General features: G+C 51.9%; 1 protein-coding gene across 2 annotated transcripts in view; it reads right to left on the bottom strand.

Moving 5' to 3' along the window:
* Positions 1–1,438: 1,438 nt before the first annotated feature.
* Positions 1,439–20,262, bottom strand: part of chd4b (chromodomain helicase DNA binding protein 4b) — a 26,204-nt gene continuing 7,380 nt past the window's right edge. The window contains exons 13-40 of one of the 2 annotated variants that reach the window (XM_084444076.1): positions 20,175–20,262; positions 19,541–19,672; positions 19,029–19,128; positions 18,438–18,629; positions 17,454–17,654; positions 16,844–16,981; positions 16,245–16,366; positions 15,853–16,026; positions 15,519–15,660; positions 14,275–14,406; positions 14,051–14,168; positions 13,568–13,692; positions 12,939–13,173; positions 12,352–12,524; positions 11,325–11,514; positions 9,661–9,747; positions 8,927–9,018; positions 7,104–7,237; positions 6,469–6,613; positions 6,054–6,210; positions 5,848–5,942; positions 5,227–5,485; positions 5,081–5,137; positions 4,299–4,481; positions 3,656–3,764; positions 2,740–2,872; positions 2,187–2,382; positions 1,439–1,983 (exon numbers count right to left, since the gene is read on the bottom strand). The exon at positions 20,175–20,262 is cut by the window's right edge and continues 124 nt beyond it. In XM_084444076.1, coding sequence (XP_084300202.1) covers positions 1,778–1,983; positions 2,187–2,382; positions 2,740–2,872; positions 3,656–3,764; positions 4,299–4,481; positions 5,081–5,137; positions 5,227–5,485; positions 5,848–5,942; positions 6,054–6,210; positions 6,469–6,613; positions 7,104–7,237; positions 8,927–9,018; positions 9,661–9,747; positions 11,325–11,514; positions 12,352–12,524; positions 12,939–13,173; positions 13,568–13,692; positions 14,051–14,168; positions 14,275–14,406; positions 15,519–15,660; positions 15,853–16,026; positions 16,245–16,366; positions 16,844–16,981; positions 17,454–17,654; positions 18,438–18,629; positions 19,029–19,128; positions 19,541–19,672; positions 20,175–20,262 — 4,115 coding nt within the window. In that variant the 3' untranslated portion in view covers positions 1,439–1,777. The remainder of the gene's footprint in view (positions 1,984–2,186; positions 2,383–2,739; positions 2,873–3,655; positions 3,765–4,298; positions 4,482–5,080; positions 5,138–5,226; positions 5,486–5,847; positions 5,943–6,053; positions 6,211–6,468; positions 6,614–7,103; positions 7,238–8,926; positions 9,019–9,660; positions 9,748–11,324; positions 11,515–12,351; positions 12,525–12,938; positions 13,174–13,567; positions 13,693–14,050; positions 14,169–14,274; positions 14,407–15,518; positions 15,661–15,852; positions 16,027–16,244; positions 16,367–16,843; positions 16,982–17,453; positions 17,655–18,437; positions 18,630–19,028; positions 19,129–19,540; positions 19,673–20,174) is intronic. The other variant, XM_084444077.1, reaches the window with a different exon arrangement.

The following is a 20,262-nucleotide window of genomic DNA, read 5'->3' as shown; positions in this document are numbered from 1 at the left end:
TGCAATTTACTCCAATTATCTTAATTACCAGTCTCTGTGAGAAAATAAGCTTGTCCCTCTTCCTCTCCTTCCCTCTCTCACTCTGTTTTGGAGCCGTTCCCTCTCTTGATATTATACTTTTGGTTCTATGGAAATGTGTTTACTGATCTTCCATGTGTCCCAATGTAGACTGTAGAGTGACCCACTCATATGTGTGTGCGCCTGTCTCTGGTCTCGGTACGAGGACGCGCCTCTGGTCTCGGTACGAGGACGCGCCTCTGGTCTCGGTACGAGGACGCGCCTCTGGTCTCGGTACGAGGACGCGCCTCTGGTCTCGGTACGAGGACGCGCCTCTGGTCTCGGTACGAGGAAGCTTTGGACTCGGACTACGCTGTGTCCTGAGGGACAGTGAGCCCTGCTAAAGCCTGATGAGTACAGACAGGTAGGAGATGGTTCTCCTCTCGCTCAAAGAACAAGTTCTCTCTCTCCCCCTCCCCTCTCTCCCACCCCCTCCTCTCTCTCCCCCCCCCTCTCTCCCACCCCCTCCCCAGGTTCTCTCTCTCCCTCTCTCCACCACAAATAAAGACTCTTGAGACTCAGAAGCTTCACAAACTGTTACCCTTTTTATTGTAGTTCTCAAAAAGAAACTTTTAACGATAAAAACAACAGGGTGGTAACCATAAAATATTCCAAAATGTAAAACAACAAAACATTAGACTGTAGGAAATTAAATTAACTTAGATTGCCGTCATTCTCAAAGCCATCCCATGTCTGAACTTGGAGCTATTGCATGTCCTTATTTGGGCAAAAAAGGGGAGGGGCCCCAGGAACAAGTCGTCTAGAAACCAATCAGGAATGTCGAGGTGCGGGGATGGGGGCGTGGCCAGAGGGGGGAGGGGAGAGCCAATCGTGGGTTAGTGTTAAGTCACCTGGGTTCCTAGGTGAGGTACAGGGAGGGGGTGTGGATGGTGAACGCCAAACACCAGACAGTGTGTCATTATTCTACAACAGCATCATCACGCTATAGTTAATAACAGTCTCTCTGGTGGAACACAAGAGCTCAGGGTCTGAAGCCTTCTGCGGTAGAAGTGCGCATGCACACGCGCGCGCGCGCGCACACACACACACACACACACAGGGATGTGCAAACTGAATGGGATGGGCTTCTCAAGGGGACAATTCTACAGGAAAACGAGAACGTCTCGGGGAACAATACGCCGTGTTCGCTCTGCGACGTCACATCGGCCGAACGATCGAGACCTCGCCGCGCATGCCCGCTCAACACACACTTGCGTCCACTCCCGGTTCTATTCTAGTGAACACACACTTGACCCGGGCACAGAGACAGAACGGGTTCAGAGGATCTACCTGCTGGTCCAAGGGACAGGCGGTGAGTTAGGGAGGTCAGGTGAGTTAGGGAGGTCGGGGGAGGTCAGGTGAGTTAGGGAGGTCAGGTGAGTTAGGGAGGTCGGGGGAGGTCAGGTGAGTTAGGGAGGTCAGGTGAGTTAGGGAGGTCAGGTAAGTAACTTTCCAGTAGAGATGTTCCAATCAGACATAGAAATAGAACTGACAGAACGGATATGTCCACTGAATTCTAATTCTATGGTTCCAGAGTGTTTTCCAGTGACAGGTAGCCAGCGCAGGGGGCAGGGTTGGGCTGGGGGGTACAGAGGTAGAGAGATCGTACTGTGCTGTACAAGTTGGGGTGTGGCGGGGGGAGGGGGGGTGGTCCTACGAAGGGTGAAGTGGGGGGGGGGCAGGGGGAGGCGCACGTCTGTAGGACACTGGACGGGATTGGTCAGCGTGGCACCTGCATCTGCTGCTGTGTGGTCTGTGATTGGCTCTGGCCCGTGACCTCCGGGCCCCGGCTGGCCAATCGGCTGAGGATGTTCCTCTCGGACATTTGCAGCCGCACGGCGACGGGGGGTATCCTGGCGATGGTTGCCGGGAGACGGGTGACGTCCGCCTTCATGTCGCTGAGCAGCTCCTCAAGCTGTTTGAGCACTGGACAGGAGGAAGAGCACCACCATCATCATCATCAGCATCAACTTTTATCTACATTGACAGGAAACAGTTTCGATCAGTTGAGGAAACCATCCTCCTCCTCCTCCTCCTCAACCTTGGTTCTATTTTAAGTGGATTGAGCCCACATCACCACCATCCTTCTCCTCCTCCTCCTCCTCCTTCTACCATCAGCGCCCTCGTACCTTTGTGCAGCACAGCGTTGGCGGGCTTGTTCCCAGACATGGACTCCTTGCTGAGGTGCTGGTGGGACTCGGCCAGACACTCCACCTCGCTGAAGCGCGTGTTGAGAGCCATGGAGGGGTGGGAGGGGTCCTCCGACATGTTGAGGTAGGCAGCCCGGCGCAGCTGCTCCTCGATCACCAGGGCCTGCTCCAACAACTACACACAGGGGGGGGACAAGGGCATGAGGGGGGAGGAAGAGAGAGAGAGAGAGGGAGAGAAAGAGGGAGACGGAGAGGGAGAGAGAGAGACACGGTGAGAGAGAGAGAGAGAGAGAGAGAGAGAGAGAGAGAGAGAGAGAGAGAGAGAGAGAGGGAGACGGAGGGAGAGAGAGCGAGGGAGAGAGAGAGAGAGAAAGAGGGAGAGAGAGGGAGAGAGACGGAGAAAGAGAGAGAGAGAGAGAGAGAGAGAGAGAGAGAGAGAGAGAGAGAGAGAGAGAGAGGGAGAGAGAAAGAGAGTGAGAGAGGCAGACAGACAGAAGCACGTAGGCGTCCGTGGGTTGCGCTGCCCTCTGACCTTGAACCTGCGGGCCAGGAACTTGTTCTTGATCTCCAGGAAGTTCCCCCGGCTCATCTCGCCCTTGAAGGGCTCGTTGAGGATGGCGTAGCGCACGTCGTTCTGCACGTCCTGCCAGCGCGCGTACCCGTGTCTGAGGGGCGCCTGGGTCAAAGGTCACAACAGTCAGCCTGTCCTTCCTGTCCGGAGGGGTTAATAACCCGACACACACACACCCGCGCCCACACACACCCGCGCCCGCCCATACACACCCGCGCCCACGCACACACCCGCGCGCACGCACCCGCGCACGCACGCACGCACACACGCACGCACGCCCTGCAACCATTTCCCTGGCCAGTGTGGGTGAGATCAGGGCTCGTCAGTGAACTGTGAGGGTTACTGCAGTAGTGCTGTGCTGCTGGTCTCTCTACACTGGCCATGAGAGGTCAGGGGAGGTCATGGGAGGCCAGGAGAGGTCAGGGGAGGTCATGGGAGGCCAGGGGAGGTCATGGGAGGCCAGGAGAGGTCATGGGAGGCCAGGAGAGGTCATGGGAGGCCAGGAGAGGTCAGGGGAGGCCAGGAGAGGTCAGGGGAGGACAGGGGAGATCAGAGGAGGCCAAGGGAGGCCAGGAGAGGTCAGGAGAGGTCATGGGAGGCCAGGAGAGGTCATGGGAGGCCAGGAGAGGTCAGGGGAGGACAGGGGAGGCCAGGAGAGGTCAGGGGAGGACAGGGGAGATCAGAGGAGGCCAAGGGAGGCCAGGAGAGGCCAGGGGAGGTCAGGAGAGGTCAGGAGAGGTCAGGAGAGGTCAGGAGAGGTCAGGAGAGGTCAGGAGAGGTCAGGAGAGGTCAGGAGAGGCCAGGGGAGGCCAGGAGAGGTCAGGGGAGGTCAGGGGAGGTCAGGGGAGGCCATCGGCCTAGTCAGCTCAAAGGATACTGTATGATGCCAGCCAGCAGCCAGTAGTCATGGCGACGGTGCCAGATCTCAAAGGTCTTCTTGGTGACGGTGGCGGCTCTCTCCTCGTTCTGCCACAGAGAGTGAAGCTCTGAGGAGGAGAGAGAGAACAAGGAGAGAGAGAGAGAACGAGGAGAGAGAGAGAGAATGCGGAGAGAGAGAGAGAACGCGGATAGAGAGAGAACGAGGAGAGAGAGAACGAGGAGAGAGAGAACGAGGAGAGAGAACGAGAATGCGGAGAGAGAGAGAACGCGGATAGAGAGAGAGAACGAGGAGAGAGAGAACGAGGAGAGAGAACGAGGAGAGAGAGAGAGAACGAGGAGAGAGAGAGAGAACGAGGAGAGAGAGAGAGAACGAGGAGAGAGAGAGAGAACGAGGAGAGAGAGAGAGAACGAGGAGAGAGAGAACGAGGAGAGAGAGAGAGAACGAGGAGAGAGAGAGAACGAGGAGAGAGAGAGAACGAGGAGAGAGAGAGATTGAGGAGAGAGAGAGAACGAGCAGAGAGAGAGAACGAGCAGAGAGAACGAGGAGAGAGGGTCAGAGGTATAAATAAAGCTGCCGGCAACAAGTCAAAAACAACTGTTCACATTGCAGTGTGTGTGCGTGCGTGCGTGTGTGTGTGTACCGGTGAATCCTCCGTCTGCGATGTTGAACATGAACCTCTGCTTGGAGGCCTTCTTCTTCTCTTCGCTGATGTTCAACGCCGCCGCCGCCACCACCACCGCCACGGCGCCCTCTTTGGCGTTCTCTCCGTTCTGCAGCCTCCCCACCTCCTCCGTCCTCCCCCCTTCCTTTTCCTCCTTGTGCTCTGGGGGGGAGAGAAGTAGTCGATGCCGTTTAGACGGGGCGGCGGCGCCTCAGGAGGTCGAACGGGTTCAAAGGACAGGAAATGGATGCTCTTATACAGCGCCTTTATCCACAGCGCTTTACAATGGCCTCTCATTCACCCATTTACACACACACATTCACACACCAATGGTGGCCGCTGCCATGCAAGGTGCCAGCCTGCTCACTGGGAGCAATTTGGGGCTCAGTGTCCGACAGGAGGAGCCAGGATTCGAACCGCCGACCCCACGATCACGGGACGACCCGCTCTACCACTGAGCCCAGCCGCCCCGAGTCCAATGATCGTAGGGTCGGCGGTTCGAATCCCGGCTCCTCCTGTCCTAGTATCAAAGTGTCCTTGGTCAAAGACACTGAACCCCAAATTGCTCCCAGGGAGCAGGCTAGCACCTTACATGGCAGCTGCCACCATGTGTGTCTGTGTCTGTGTGTGAATGGGTGAATGAGAGGCCATTGTAAAGCGCTTTGCCATTTACTATGGTGACCATGTGTGTGTGTGTGTGTGTGTGTGTGTGTGTGTGTGTTCGTGTGTTCGTGTGTGTGTGTGTGTGTGCGTGCACACACCTTTCTTCTCTTCTGCTGGAGGACTGGTATCCATCTTTTCATCTTTGCTCTCCTCAACTGAAAGACACAGAGGCACAAGTTGGGTCCCACAAACAGGAAGTGGTCAAACTCATAACTGGGATCAACATCTTGACCTCGAGACTGACCTTTAACCTTGGACTCCTCTGCCCCTGCCGACGTGTCCGTCACGTCACCTTTGACCTCTGAAGGGGAGTCCTTTTTCTCCTCCGCCGCCTCTGAAGGCTTCTCCTTCTCTTCTTTCTCCTTGTCCTTCTCCTCGCTCTCTTTCTTCTTGTCCGCCTCTCCTCCTCCCGTCTCCTTCTCCTCCTTGACCAAGGGGGCGTCGCCCTCACTCTCCTTCTCGGGGGACGGGGATTTCTCAGGCTCGTCTGGGATCTCGATAATCTGGGTTGGAGAGACGGGGAGCGTCAGATTAGGATTGGGGAGAAAGGGAGGTGTCATATTAGGATTGGGGAGACTGGGAGGTGTCAGATTAGGATTGGGGAGACTGGGAGGTGTCAGATTAGGATTGGGGAGACTGGGATGTGTCAGATTAGGATTGGGGAGAAAGGGAGGTGTCAGATTAGGATTGGGGAGACTGGGAGGTATCAGATTAGGATTGGGGAGACTGGGAGGTGTCAGATTAGGATTGGGGAGACTGGGAGGTGTCAGATTAGGATTGGGGAGACTGGGAGGTGTCAGATTAGGATTGGGGAGACTGGGAGGAGCACGGTGTGTTTTTTGGGCTGGTGAAGGGGAAGGTTCACCTCCGGATCCTGGGGCTTTGCTCCTCGGCCCTCCTTCTCCCCCTCCCCCTTGGGCTCCGACTCCTTGATGCCGTCTTCAGACTTGGTGAGATCCTCTGGAAGGACGCGGGACATTGAGACACACAGATGCAGAGTGTGAACGAGGGAGAGATGAGACACGTTGAGTTGAGGCGTAGGTCTATACATGTGTGTGTGTGTGTGTGTACCTGGGGCGGGCGTGTTGGGCTGTGTGTCTGCAGGGGTCCCAGTAGAGGGGGTCTTGGGGTCCTCCCCAGAAGCCAGGAGTGCGGCTCTCTTGTTCTCCTCCAGCTCCATCATCCAGGGCATGGACCACTGGCCGTTCACATGCTCAAACTCCTGCACCTGTCAATCAATCAATCAACCAACCAACAAATCAACCAATCAATCAACCAATCAATCACTCAATCACTCAATCAACCAACCAACGAACAAATCAACCAACCAACCAATCAATCACTCAATCAATCAATCAATCACACAACCAACCAACCAGTCAGTCAAATCCTATGACTTCAGGGGAATGAAGACATTTGTTGAGAGCAGTCACATGACCATCATCGGCCGGCCAATCCAGAGCTGCGAGGCCACACTGGTGCTTACCTTCTTCCTGATCAGTGACATCACACCGATGCGAGTGAGCACGTGTTGCCGCGACAACCCTTCCCGCGGAACGCCGTCGGCGAAGGTCTCGGCTCCGTCGGCGCCCGGCTCACAGAGATGACGCATGAAGAGAGAGACGTAGGCCCTGGGGGGGAGGGGCAGGATGAGTCTCTCTGATTCTGGTTTAAATGTTACCATCCTAATAGTCTCTCTCCAGACTCCAATATTACGTTGAATCGCTGCGCTCCGCATGAATACATAATAGAGTCTGTGCCACTTCTCCACCCAAGCTGGTGTTCTGAGGGCGTATCGACGGGTCAGAATTGAAAGAGTGACAGGTCATAGCAGCGAATGAGAGACGCTAGCACAGGTTAGATGGGCGGGGCATATCTATGGGTGGGAGCGCCTGATTGCGAAAGTCGTTCCTGATTGGTGTCACAGGGAAACCAATAAATTGCCAGGATTTGAGCACCAGATCTTTCCATGAAGTGTCCCAGACCCATAGAGAGATCTGCAGCATGCAGTAACGTAGTTAGCGTAGCTTTTACGTAGCGCATCAGCGAAATAACTCTCATGGGTCTGGCGTTGAGACTAGTACACTAACAAGCAAGCGTAGTAAACACAAACACACTCACTTGAACTCCTTCTCAGACTTCCCTCGCAGGTCTCGGACCAGCCACTGGGTGGTGAAGGCGTCCTGAGGAGGCATCCCATAACGCATCACTGCATTCAGGAAGGCCTTCCTCTGGCGCGCGTTGAAACCCAAAACCTGAGGGGGGTGGAGATCAGCTGAATACATACACCTGAGGGGGGGGGGGGTCAAATGAATACATACACCTGAGGGAGGGGGGGGTCAGATGAATACATACACCTGAGGGGGGGGGGGGGGGGGGGTGGTCAGATGAATACATACACCTGAGGGAGGGGGGGGTCAAATGAATACATACACCTGAGGGAGGGGGGGTCAGATGAATACATACACCTGAGGGGGAGGGGGGGGGGGGTGGTCAGATGAATACATACACCTGGGGGGGGGGGGGGGGGGGGTCAGATGAATACATACACCTGAGGGGAAGGGGGGGTCAGATGAATACATACACCTGAGGGGGGGGGGGTCAGATGAATACATACACCTGGGGGGGGGGGGGGGGGGTCAGATGAATACATACACCTGAGGGAGGGGGGGGGGTCAGATGAATACATACACCTGAGGGAGGGGGGGGTCAGATGAATACATACACCTGGGGGGGGGGGGGGGGGTCAGATGAATACATACACCTGAGGGAGGGGGGGGTCAGATGAATACATACACCTGGGGGGAAGGGGGGGTCAGATGAATACATACACCTGAGGGGAGGGGGGGGTCAGATGAATACATACACCTGAAGGGGAGGGGGGGGTCAGATGAATACATACACCTGGGGGGGGGGGGGGGGGGGTCAGATGAATACATACACCTGGGGGGGGGGGTGGTCAGATGAATACATACACCTGGGGGGTAGGGGGGGTCAGATGAATACATACACCTGGGGGGGGGGGGGGGGGGGGGTCAGATGAATACATACACCTGGGGGGGGGGGGGGGTGGTGGTCAGATGAATACATACACCTGAGGGAGGAGGGGGGGTCAGATGAATACATACACCTGGGGGGGGGGGGGGGGTGGTCAGATGAATACATACACCTGGGGGGTAGGGGGGGTCAGATGAATACATACACCTGAGGGGGAGGGGGGGGTCAGATGAATACATACACCTGAGGGAGGGGGGGAGGTCAGATGAATACATACACCTGAGGGGAAGGGGGGGTCAGATGAATACATACACCTGAGGGGAAGGGGGGGTCAGATGAATACATACACCTGAGGGGAAGGGGGGGTCAGATGAATACATACACCTGAGGGGGAGGGGGGGGTCAGATGAATACATACACCTGAGGGAGGGGGGGGGGTCAGATGAATACATACACCTGAGGGGAAGGGGGGGTCAGATGAATACATACACCTGAGGGGAAGGGGGGGTCAGATGAATACATACACCTGAGGGGAAGGGGGGGTCAGATGAATACATACACCTGAGGGGAAGGGGGGGTCAGATGAATACATACACCTGAGGGGAAGGGGGGGTCAGATGAATACATACACCTGAAGGGGAGGGGGGGGTCAGATGAATACATACACCTGAGGGGAGGGGGGGGTCAGATGAATACATACACCTGAAGGGGAGGGGGGGGTCAGATGAATACATACACCTGAGGGAGGGGGGGGTCAGATGAATACATACACCTGAGGGAGGGGAGGGTCAGATGAATACATACACCTGGGGGGGGGGGGGGTCAGATGAATACATACACCTGAAGGGGAGGGGGGGGTCAGATGAATACATACACTCAGCATGCTAGATAGAGAGGGGGGGGGGGCTAGAGACTGATGGAAATGTTGTTCTAGGCTGCAGACTGACCTCGATGTTCCCTCCTACTCTGGCCAGCAGGGGGGGCAGCGGTTTGTCCCGGTCGTTTCTCAGCCCCTTGCGGTTCGGCCTGCGGGCGTTGGCTGTGGGGGGGGGGGGGGGGGCGGGGGGGGGTAAGATGTGTTTAACAGAGACTCCCAGAATAGAGTATGTTTTGTTAGAAAAGTTAAAATACATAATTGAAGATAGGTTTGGTGAATTTTGAAGTCTTTACTGTCTTTACTGTCCTCCCGCTCTCTCACTGACCTCTCCCTCTCTCTCCGTCTTTCGTCTCTCACTGTCCTCCCCCCCCTCTCACTTTCCTCTGTCTCTCACCGTCTCTCGCTGTCTCTCACTGTCCTCTGAACTCAGTTTGACCTGTATTCTGTGGGTGGAGGGGTCAGGGAACTTGATTAGATCTTACTGATCACATCATGTTGATTTAAGATCATTTCAAACGAAGGGTTTGAATTAATGCATGTAATGATTATGAAAATATAGCTCGAAAACGGTCGTGCTACTACAGTCTAGAGAGAGCAAATACAGATTAAATTAAAACTGAATTAATCTGGTACTAGCCAGCTAGCGTTAGCCGGTTAATCCCTGACAGGCTTTGGTCCGGACCGGGGCGGATGTCCAGGGTTGTGTGACATCGACGTCAGAGAGGAGAACCAGTGATGAGGTCCTGGTTCTCTCCACCGGCTCCCTGTAGCAGCGCGCGTCCAGTTGAACACTGGGCTCATTACCTTCGGTTCGCTCGTCGAAGTCCTCATCTCCCTCCTCCGAAGCAACTGAGTAGTCTGATTGGTTGTCAGACTGATCCTCCTGCCAATCTAAAGAGGCCGTGGAAGGAGAGGTGGTGACAGAAACACACATTAGCCAATCGGAGAGCAGCACAGGGTTGTGACACGTGCGCAGGTGGCAGAAGGGAGAGGTGTGGAGGTCAGAACATCCAGGAAGATCCGTTGACAAACAAGAAAAACTATCCTGGGTCTAAATCAGAACCACTGCATAGAAACAGCTATACGCCGTGATGAGAGTGGTACTAAATAGGGCTGGGTATCGAGTCGAATTTCAAGAATCGATTCGATTCCGATTCACAAGGTTCAGAATCGATTATCACGATTCAATTCGATTCGATTCAATATCGATTCGTTTAGTGTTACTAAAACCTTTTTTTTTTTGTATCTGTAACCTTAATTACATGACTGCCAAGTTATGCAACACATCAATACTACGGCTGGGTATCGATACTGATTTCCAAAAATGAATGAATGAATGAATGAATCATTGAATGAATTAATGAACTATTCATTCCTTCATTTATTCATTCATTCATTAAATAAAAGATCGATTTTGGGATTCATGAATCGATTCTGAATCAATTGATTCAGAATCGATTTTTTAAACCCAGCCCTAGTATGAGCCCCAACCCCCCCGTAGCCATCGTTCTAAACACTAGTCCATCTGGGAAAGGGTTGGAGGGCTGGACACCCGTGTTCAAACATCCACCATGTCCATCAGAGAGCAGGGGGTGCCAAAACCAGCTGCTCAGCCCAGATACCCCGATGATCAGCTGGCTTTTAGGTATTTAGGGTCAATTTGAGAATGAGTGCGACGGCATGCATATTGACTGATGGCTATTCTTGCACTTTGCCTTCAGCACTAGATTATCCTCTTAGTCACTTGTTTTAGAAAGGAGATGCACTTGTGAGTTCTGGCGAGTAGTAATACATTGGCTTTACCTACATTAAATGTGATTATTGTTAGTGGCTTTGGATAAAAGCGTCTGCTAAATGACTGTAATGTAACTGACTGCTAGTGTCATCAGAATGTCTGTCACTCATTTAGCATTGAGGCTTCCACATGTAGATCAAGAGAGAAAGAACCACCGCCACAACATCAACAACAACAACAACAAGTGGCAACACACACACAGGCATTACTAGAGTATCATTCATTCACTGCACATAACTCACAGGCAAGGGACAAACACACACCAGTGACAAACACACAGATGAATACACATCTCATACACAACATCAGAACCTCTCACACACACACACAGACCAAAACACTGTTTCACAAACAAAACATCCACTTCACCACTACACACACACAGACCAAAACACTTTCACAAACAAAACACCCACTTCACCACTACACACACACACACACACAGACCAAAACACTGTTTCACAAACAAAACAGCCACTTCACCACCACCACCACACACACACACACACACACACACACACACACACACACACACACACACACACACACACACACACACACACACACACACACACACACACACACACACACACACACACACACACACACACACACACACACACACACACACAGACGTAGAGTAGTATTAAGGAGCGTTGTGGTTGTTCTGTACCCTGTCCTCTACCTCGGTCCTCCTGGGAGCCGTCGTTGTAGTTGACGGGCTTGCGCGTCCTCTTCCCCTTGCCCAGGTTGCGCGCTAGGTCCTCCTGCTGCTGCTCATAGTGGTGGCGCAGCAGCTTCTCCCAGTAGTCTGGGTCCACACTCTCCTCCTGCTTGATCACCTCCCGCTGCACCTCCTCCTCCTGGAGCGCACGCACGCACACACACACACATACACAGACACGTGCACACACACGTGCACGCACACGCGCAAACACACACACGCGCAAACACACACACACACACACGCGCGCGCGCAAACACACACACACACACGCAAACACACACACACGCAAACACACACACACATACTCCCGACTCAATAAAAGGTATGGGGACACAACAGTGGCAGCAGAGGAATGCACGCACATCAACCAAAGTGCGACAAGTGCTCGACAAAAATGAATAAACTAAAGACAGAGAGAATGTCCACACTGTATGTAGGGCTGGGTATCGAGTCGAATTTCAAGAATCGATTCGATTCCGATTCACAAGGTTTGGAATCGATTATCACGATTCAATATCGATTCGGTTAGTGTTACTAAAACCTGCTTTTTTTTAGGTGTAACCTTAATTACATGACTGCCAAGTTATGCAACAAATCAATACTAGGGCTGGGTATCGATACGGATTTCCAAAAATGAATGAAGCATTGAATGAATGAATGAACTATTCATTCCTTAATTTATTCATTCATTCATTAAATAAAAGATTGATTTTGGGATTCATGAATCGATTCTGAATCATTTGAAACCCAGCCCTATCTGTATGTAGCTCCCACGGTGAGGTTTAATAAATAGGGCACAACGTTTCGGCCAAAATGGCCGTCTTCAGGTGCAATGACACGACAGTGCAGAGTGCACACCACACACACTCAAGTCCAGTCTACATGGGTTTTACTTCTGCTCACGGCACCTTCTCAGTCCGATCACACGCACACGCACGCACACACACGCCCAGCGACCAGCGAGCGCACCCACCTCCTCGTCCTCGTCCTTCACCACATACTGCGCCACCTTGAAGGAGCTGAGGTACTCGTTCATGCTCTGGATCTCCGTGTCCTCTGTGGCGTCCTGGTTCCGGTCCAGCAGACGGTCGATGGCCTTGTCGTCGTAGTGGATCACGGCGCTGCTGTCGTCCTCCTTGCTGTCCCCTGGGGAGAGGGGGGGGAAGGGAGAGAGGGAGAGAGGGAGGGAGGTAGGGGGGGGGGGCAGGAAGGAGGGGGAGAGGGGGAGGGAGGGAGAGAGGTAGGGAGGTGGGGGGGAGAGGGAGGGAAGGAGGGAGGGGGAGAGGGGGAGGGAGGGAGGGAGAGAGAGAGAGAGGGAGGGGGTTGAGTGTGAGAGTGTATGAGAGGTACCAGAGCAGAGGTTCTAGGCGTTCTGTTCTGGGTAACTGCAGCCCAGTCCATGAGCCCAATATTCCCACCAACGAGCCCATTAAAGGCCCACAGTGCGTATTAAACCCGTCAGACCCTTACAGACAGAGAGCCCAACTGTGGTGTCGACCCGGTACACCACGCTGTGGTCAGCGCCGGCCCGGGAGCGTGGGGGTCCACGGGTCCGCTCACCTTCTCCCAACTCGTCCTTGAACAACTCCTCTGTCCCGAACTTGAGGATGTCGTCCAGCTCCTGCTTGGACATGGAGCCGGTCTTGGAGCCCAGGCCGGGCCGCACCACCAGGTGGGTCAGCATCATCTTCTTCTTGGCCACCTGGGTGATCCGCTCCTCCACAGACGCCTTGGTGACGAAGCGGTAGATCATCACCTTCTTGTTCTGACCGATACGATGAGCCCTGCTGAACGCCTGGGAGGGAGGGAGGGAGGGAGAGAGGGAGGGAGTGATAGAGGAGGGAGGGAGAGAGGAGGGAGGGATGGAGAAAGGGAGGGAGAGAGGGAGGGAGGGAGGGAGGAAAAGAGATGGATGGAGGGAGAGAGAAAAAGAGGTGTGGGTTTGACTGATTCAAGGTGAAAACGAAAGTGAAGAGGAACGTGCGTTTGTCCCGTCCGGCTTTTAGGACAGTTTCCCTCTTTGGACTCGTCCCTTGAAATGGGCGGGGCTACTGTGTGTCACATGTCTGAAAGCCCGCCCACTGACACTGACTTGACAGGGGATGGCAGACTGGACAAAAAGAGTGTTTGTGTGTGTGTGTTCGTGTGTGTGTTTGCGTGTGTGTGTGTGTGTTTGCGTGTGTGTGTACCTGGATGTCGTTGTGAGGGTTCCAGTCAGAGTCGTAGATGACGACAGTGTCGGCGGTTGCCAGGTTGATGCCCAAACCCCCAGCTCGGGTGGAGAGGAGGAAGGCAAACTGCGGAGCACCAGGTGCTGAGAGAGAGAGAGAGAGAAAATGAGAGATGAACAGAGAGAAATCACCGTGAAAAAAGAAATGCATGAGTGTGTGTGTGTGTGTGTGTGTGTAAAAGGTATAAGGCACGCACATCCGCACTAAAATCCAGGTGCTGGACAGAGAAAGGTCAGCAATAAAGAAGAGATTGTCCTCATCACTGGTATAGCTCCCAAAAGCCTGTATTTATTGAGTTAACACCCAAGCGTGTAACCTTCCTCAGACTCACCAAGGGAACGAAACGTTACACGCTTGGGTGTTAACTCAATAAATACAGGCTATTGGGAGCTATACCAGTGATGCGGACAATCTCCTCTTTATTGTGTGTGTGTGTCTCACCGTTGAAGCGGTCGATGGCCTCCTGTCTCATGCCCCCGGTCACACCCCCGTCAATCCTCTCGTACTTGTACCCCTCGTTCTCCAGGAAGTCCTCCAGCAGGTCCAGCATCTTGGTCATCTGACAGGACAGGAGGGTCAAGGGTCATGAGAGTGAGGAGGACGAGGGACACGCTCCTCTGAGACCAGACTAGTGTGTGTGTGTGTGTGTGTGTGTGTGTGTGTACCTGAGAGAACACCAGGACCCTGTGTCCTCCCTCTTTCAGCTTCTTCATCATCTTCTGCATAAGCGTCAGTTTCCCAGAAGCCTTAGTGAGCGCGCCGCCCTCGTACATTCCGTTAGGGATCTTTGGCGCCTCCTGCAGGCAAGAAACGTTCTCTCAGTTCTTTTAAAAGTTCTCTCCTCAGTTCTTTTAAACGTTCTCTCCTCAGTTCTTTTAACGATCTCTGTTCTTTTAAACGTTCTCTCAGTTCTTTTAAACGTTCTCAGTTCTTTTAAACGTTCTCTCAGTTCTTTTAAACGTTCTCTCAGTTCTTTTAAACGTTCTCTCAGTTCTTTTAAACGTTCTCCTCAGTTCTTTTAAACGTTCTCTCAGTTCTTTTAAACGTTCTCTCCTCAGTTCTTTTAAACGTTCTCTCCTCAGTTCTTTTAAACGTTCTCTCCTCAGTTCTTTTAAACATTCTCTCCTCAGTTCTTTTAAACATTCTCTCCTCAGTTCTTTAAACGTTCTCTCCTCAGTTCTTTTAAACGTTCTCTCAGTTCTTTTAAACGTTCTCTCAGTTCTTTTAAACGTTCTCTCAGTTCTTTTAAACGTTCTCTCCTCAGTTCTTTTAAACATTCTCTCCTCAGTTCTTTTAAACGTTCTCTCCTCAGTTCTTTTAAACGTTCTCTCCTCAGTTCTTTTAAACGTTCTCTCCTCAGTTCTTTTAAACGTTCTCTCCTCAGTTCTTTAAACGTTCTCTCCTCAGTTCTTTAAACGTTCTCTCCTCAGTTCTTTTAAACGTTCTCTCCTCAGTTCCTTTTAAACGTTCTCTCCTCAGTTATTTTAAACGTTCTCTCAGTTCTTTTAAACGTTCTCTCCTCAGTTCTTTTAAATCAAGACTGAAGACTTTTCTTTTCGCCGCTGCTTTTCATTAAATCAAATATTCATTCATACCCTGCACTGGAACTTTTATACCTGACCTGCATTTAATTTTTCCTGCATTTAGTTTTAAAATGTCCTTTTATTGCATTTCATTTTATATGACCTTGTATGTGTTTCTTGCACTTTGTCTTGATGCATTTAATGTCTCATGTAAAGCACTTTGAATTGCCTTGTTGCTGAAATGTGCTAAACAAATAACCTCGCCTTGCCTTGCCTCCTCAACCTTATTTACTTAAGTACACAATATCAGTACGGCAGCCCCCAACCCCTCAAACTACAAACGTGGGTTGTCCCGTCACGGGTCAGTGAATGAGGGTGGTTCGTACCATTGCAGCTCCTGGAAAAAGGTAGGGGTGATTGCAGCACTTCTTGAGGTCCATCACCACATTGAGCAGAGACACCTGGTTCCCTCCTCCGCGGGTGTTCAGGGCCTCAAAGTTGCGCGTCAGGATGAACTTGTAATACTTCCTGGGGTCGCACAAAGCAGGAAGTAGCATGTTACCCAAATGCTTCACTAGCAAACCGATACCAGCACACACCTGGAATACCAGTTTAAAGGCATGAAAGTGGGGAACACACATTCTTGATGCTTCCTATTCTTGACACTTGACACAGTTCCTTAAACTAAAAAAATAAACTCTCTCTCTCCTCATCACTCACTTCTGCATGGGGCTGAGCTCCACCCTGACGATGAGCTCGGTCTTAGAGGGCATGTCCTTGAAGACATCGGCCTTCAGCCTTCTGAGCATGTGCGGGCCCAGCATGTCGTGGAGCTTCTTGATCTGGTCCTCTTTGGCGATGTCCGCAAACTCCTCCAGGAAGCCCTCCAGGTTACTGGACAGGGGAGGGAGGGGGCGAGAGGGGGGGGAGAAGGAAGGAGGGTTCAGTTTGTTCATTATTACATGTTGACATTCAGGAAGTTGCATACTTGTGGATTGACATGTTGACATTCAGGAAGCTGGTAGAAACACCTGGAATCAGCCTCTCACCTCCTACACACACACACACACACACACACACACGCACACACGCACACAGTGGGGAGTACTGACTTGAATCTCTCGGGGGTGAGGAAGTTGAGCAGGTGGAAGAGCTCTTCCAGGTTGTTCTGAAGGGGAGTTCCGGTCAGAAGCAGCTTGTGCTGCAAGGGGTAGTTGTTCAGCACACGGAAGAACTAGGAGGGAGAGGGGGAGAGAGAGAGAGAGAGGGAGGAGAGGGAGAGGGAGGAGGAGAGGGAGAGAGAGAGAGAAAGCCACCAACAAAAAAACCAAGAGGAAGGGTTAATAACTGTAGGAATCTTGCAAGTTTACACTTCAGTGAAGCGACTGCTTAATTTCCCTGAGATCGTGGCGTATCTGTCGCCCTCTCTACAAGTCCTCAGTGTAGTTCAATTAGTTTCGGAGGTATGTGTAGTTCTATTAGTTTCGGAGGTGTGTGTAGTTCTATTAGTTTCGGACGTGTGTGTAGTTCTATTAGTTTCGGAGGTGTGTGTAGTTCTATTAGTTTCGGAGGTGTGTGTAGTTCTATTGGTTTCGGAGGTGTGTGTAGTTCTATTGGTTTCGGAGGTGTGTGTCTAAGAGGTGTGTGACGGTGGTGACCTGAGCAGTTCTATACAGGTGAGGGTTGAACCTTCTGAAGGGCGGAGTCTCACCTTGGACTGGTTGTTCTTGAGCCTGTGGGCCTCGTCCACCACCAGACAGGCCCAGTCGATGGAGCCCAGCACGGCCTGGTCGATGGTGATCAGCTCGTACGACGTCAGCAGCACGTGGAACTTAATCGTCGAGTCTTTCTGTAGGGGCACACAGAGGGGGGTTAGAAGGACCACAGATACTAGGGGTGGGTCCGATTAATCAATTAATCGGTTGTGACGGGCAAAGTCGATTTTTGGTCACTAATCGATTTTCGTCAAATTGTGGTCTTTTTTTAATTCAAATAAACACATCCTTAAAAATATTTAAATTTAACTGAACTAATATGGTGCATCATCAGTTCTGTAGCGCTATACTGATTGGAATGGAGGCTAAATGACAGCTTCAAAATCAATGGAATTGTGGTCTTCACTTTTTTTCCATTCAAATAAACACTTTTAAAAATGTTGGAATCAAATCTTTCGAATGTTGGCCAAAAAACGATTTATCGTTCATACCACCCACTGATTAATCGAATAAAAAATGTGAGTTGTGCACATCCCTAACAGATACTCCTCTATGACATGGTCAAAACGCTCTCCTACTCTCCCCCCCCCCCCCCTCCTCCCACACCTTCATCTTGGAGGCCTTCTTTCCTCCGCGGATGGCGTTGCCCTCGAAGGAGAACTCGTTCTCGCGGATGACCGCCCTGCTGTCCTTGTCACCGACGTAGGTCACCACGTACATGTCCGGCGCCCACAGCTCAAACTCTCTCTCCCAGTTGATGATGGTGGACAGGGGGGCACTCACCAGGAACGGACCCTTGGAGTGACCCTGGGCGGGCGGGGAGTCAAAGGTTAGAGCACAGACGGATAATGTGGAACATATTTATTTATTTATTTAATAGTTTAAAATTCAGAGACAGTCCACATTAAGGAATATTTCCGTAAATATGCTGGGGCAGATGTCATGAGCACTACAATAATTAAAATACATTAAAATACATTATATACAGAATAACAAATAATCCATAATTACATAAAAAACAAAAATGTTAGCTAAGGACCTGACGGGCATGTACGCTCTTCCTTCCACACACACACACACACACACACACACGCACACGCACACAGATCAGTGTGGACACTGTTGGTTCTCCAGAAGCCATTTCTTAACACCACATTTGAAAGAGTAGTAAGTTGGGGACTCTGATAGACTGTGCCACTGAATTCCACTGATGGGTTGCTTTGAAGGAGAAGACCGCCTGGCTAAATGCACCTATTCTAGATGGTAACGTACAGTCACCCCTAGGTGACTGCACGGTGATTGACCCACAAAGGTCAAAGGTTAGAGCACAGACGGATAACGTGGAACCTAACGTGTGTAATAATAATGTGGAACCCAAACATGTGAGTTAATCAGAAAGGGAAACACAGGCTTGTGTTTGTCCCGCCATGCCTTTAGGACAGAGTGCCCCTCTTTGGACTCGTCCCCTGTAATAGGCGGGGTTACTGTGTGTCACGTGTCTGAAGCCCCGCCCACTGACACTGACTGACAGGGAGGGGCAGACTGGACAAAAAGAACACAATGCGCACACACACACACTCACACACTCACCTCTTTGTAGAGCGAGTAGAGGAACACGGCGGTCTGGACGGTCTTTCCCAGGCCCATCTCGTCGGCCAGGATGGTATCGGTGGCCTGGGCCCAGGAGAACCTCAGCCAGTTCAGGCCCTCCAGCTGGTAGGGGTGCAGCGTGCCCCTCGTGATGTCCACGTAGTCCGGCTGCCGGTCAAACTTGATAGTGGGCTAGAGGACGACAGACAGACAAGACATTGAAGCTGGAGCTGCTTCCCTCCGATAAGGAGTTCAGAGCCATGGCTCTAGACATCTGTTCATCAACTTGTCACTGTTTTAGATCTTAATTGTATTATTGTTGTAAATTGCTTATGTTTTGTTGATGTTTGTGTTTGCTTGTGAGCTCGTCGGCATTGGAAATGAGGGAAACCTCAATTGCCCCACGAGTTTAAATAAAGGTTTGAACTGAATTGAGGAGATATTGACACCATTACACTCTTCATTGAATTGTTGGGAGAGTTGCAGACAATCAGCCAGATTGGACTTTGGTGGGATGGTTTTGACCAGCGGTCCATTCTCTAAGGAGAAGGTTTTCCTACATATAAAAACACGGCCGTATAGTCAGCTTACATCCACCACTGGGTTAGCAGGGGGTCGCTCACTCCGCTTCACTTTAGACATCTTCTTCAGCTTCTTACCAGGGCGGCCCTCATCCCCCACCATCAGCTCCCTGAGAGAGAGAGAGAGACAGAGAGAGATGGAGAGAGACAGAGAGAGCGAGAGAGACAGAGAGAAAGAGAGAGAGAAAGAGAGAGACAGAGAGAGCGAGAGAGACAGAGAGCGAGAGAGAGAAAGAGACAGAGAGCGAGAGAGAGACAGAGAGAGAGAGACAGAGAGAGAGCGAGACAAGGTTGAAATAGCACCAGGATGTATAAGACATCAGCCTACTGTATTGTCTGTGCATGTGCGTGTGTGTGTCTGTGCATGTGGGCGTGCGCGCGCGTGTGGGAGTGCGTGTGTGTGCGTGCGTGGGCGTGCGTGTGGGCGTGCGTGTGTGGGCGTGCGTGCGTGGGCGTGCGGGCGTGCGTTTGTGTGTGTGTGTGCCTATGCGTGCATGTGTGTGTGGGCATGCGTGCGTCTACCTGTGGTTCCAGTAGGTCTGCTTGTACGCGTCGAACTCAGGGATGTCCATCTCCTCGTTCTCCCAGGACGACTGGTCGTAGGCCAGGTCCCTCCACTTCATCAGGTAGTGGACGTTCCCCTTCTTATCCACACTGGAGGGGGGGGGGACACATTGGGTGCGTTAAGTAGCTGAGCGCTCAGTGAGTGAATGCTCACTTTGAGCGCTGAGCATTTTTTAAAACCACTTAACGGTCTGCTCTAACCGAGCGCTGAGTTGCTAGGGGACGAGATCTTTTCACCTGTTGTCAATCATGTGTGATTAGCGAGCAGGGTCCCAACGATTCCCAAGACAAAACGTGCCCCTTGTTTTTTTTTGCTCTGGTGATGATGATGATTATGATGTGGTTGCTCAGGTGATGATGATTATGACGTGGTGTTTGGCTCAAACAGATCATAGTTCAAAACTGCTCACTTGTGCTCCGAGCAGATCAGTCTGAGCGTAACTGAGCAACCCGTTAGGTGAATTCTGATCACTGATCGCTGACTGAGCGCTCAGCTACTTAACACACCCACTGTTTACCATGTCTGTCTGTCTGTGTGTGTGTGTCTGTGTATGTCTGTGGGTGTGTGTCTGTGCGTGTGTGTGTGTGGTACCTGTGGTTGAGAATGCGGTGGATGAGCAGCCACTCCATCTTGACACCGAAGCGGTAGAACTCCTCCTCCATGTGGATGTAGAGGGGGT

The sequence above is a fragment of the Borostomias antarcticus genome (assembly GCF_949987555.1).
Source record: "Borostomias antarcticus genome assembly, chromosome: 10".
NCBI lineage: Eukaryota > Metazoa > Chordata > Actinopteri > Stomiiformes > Stomiidae > Borostomias > Borostomias antarcticus.
This window is presented reverse-complemented; position numbering and strand designations above follow the sequence as displayed.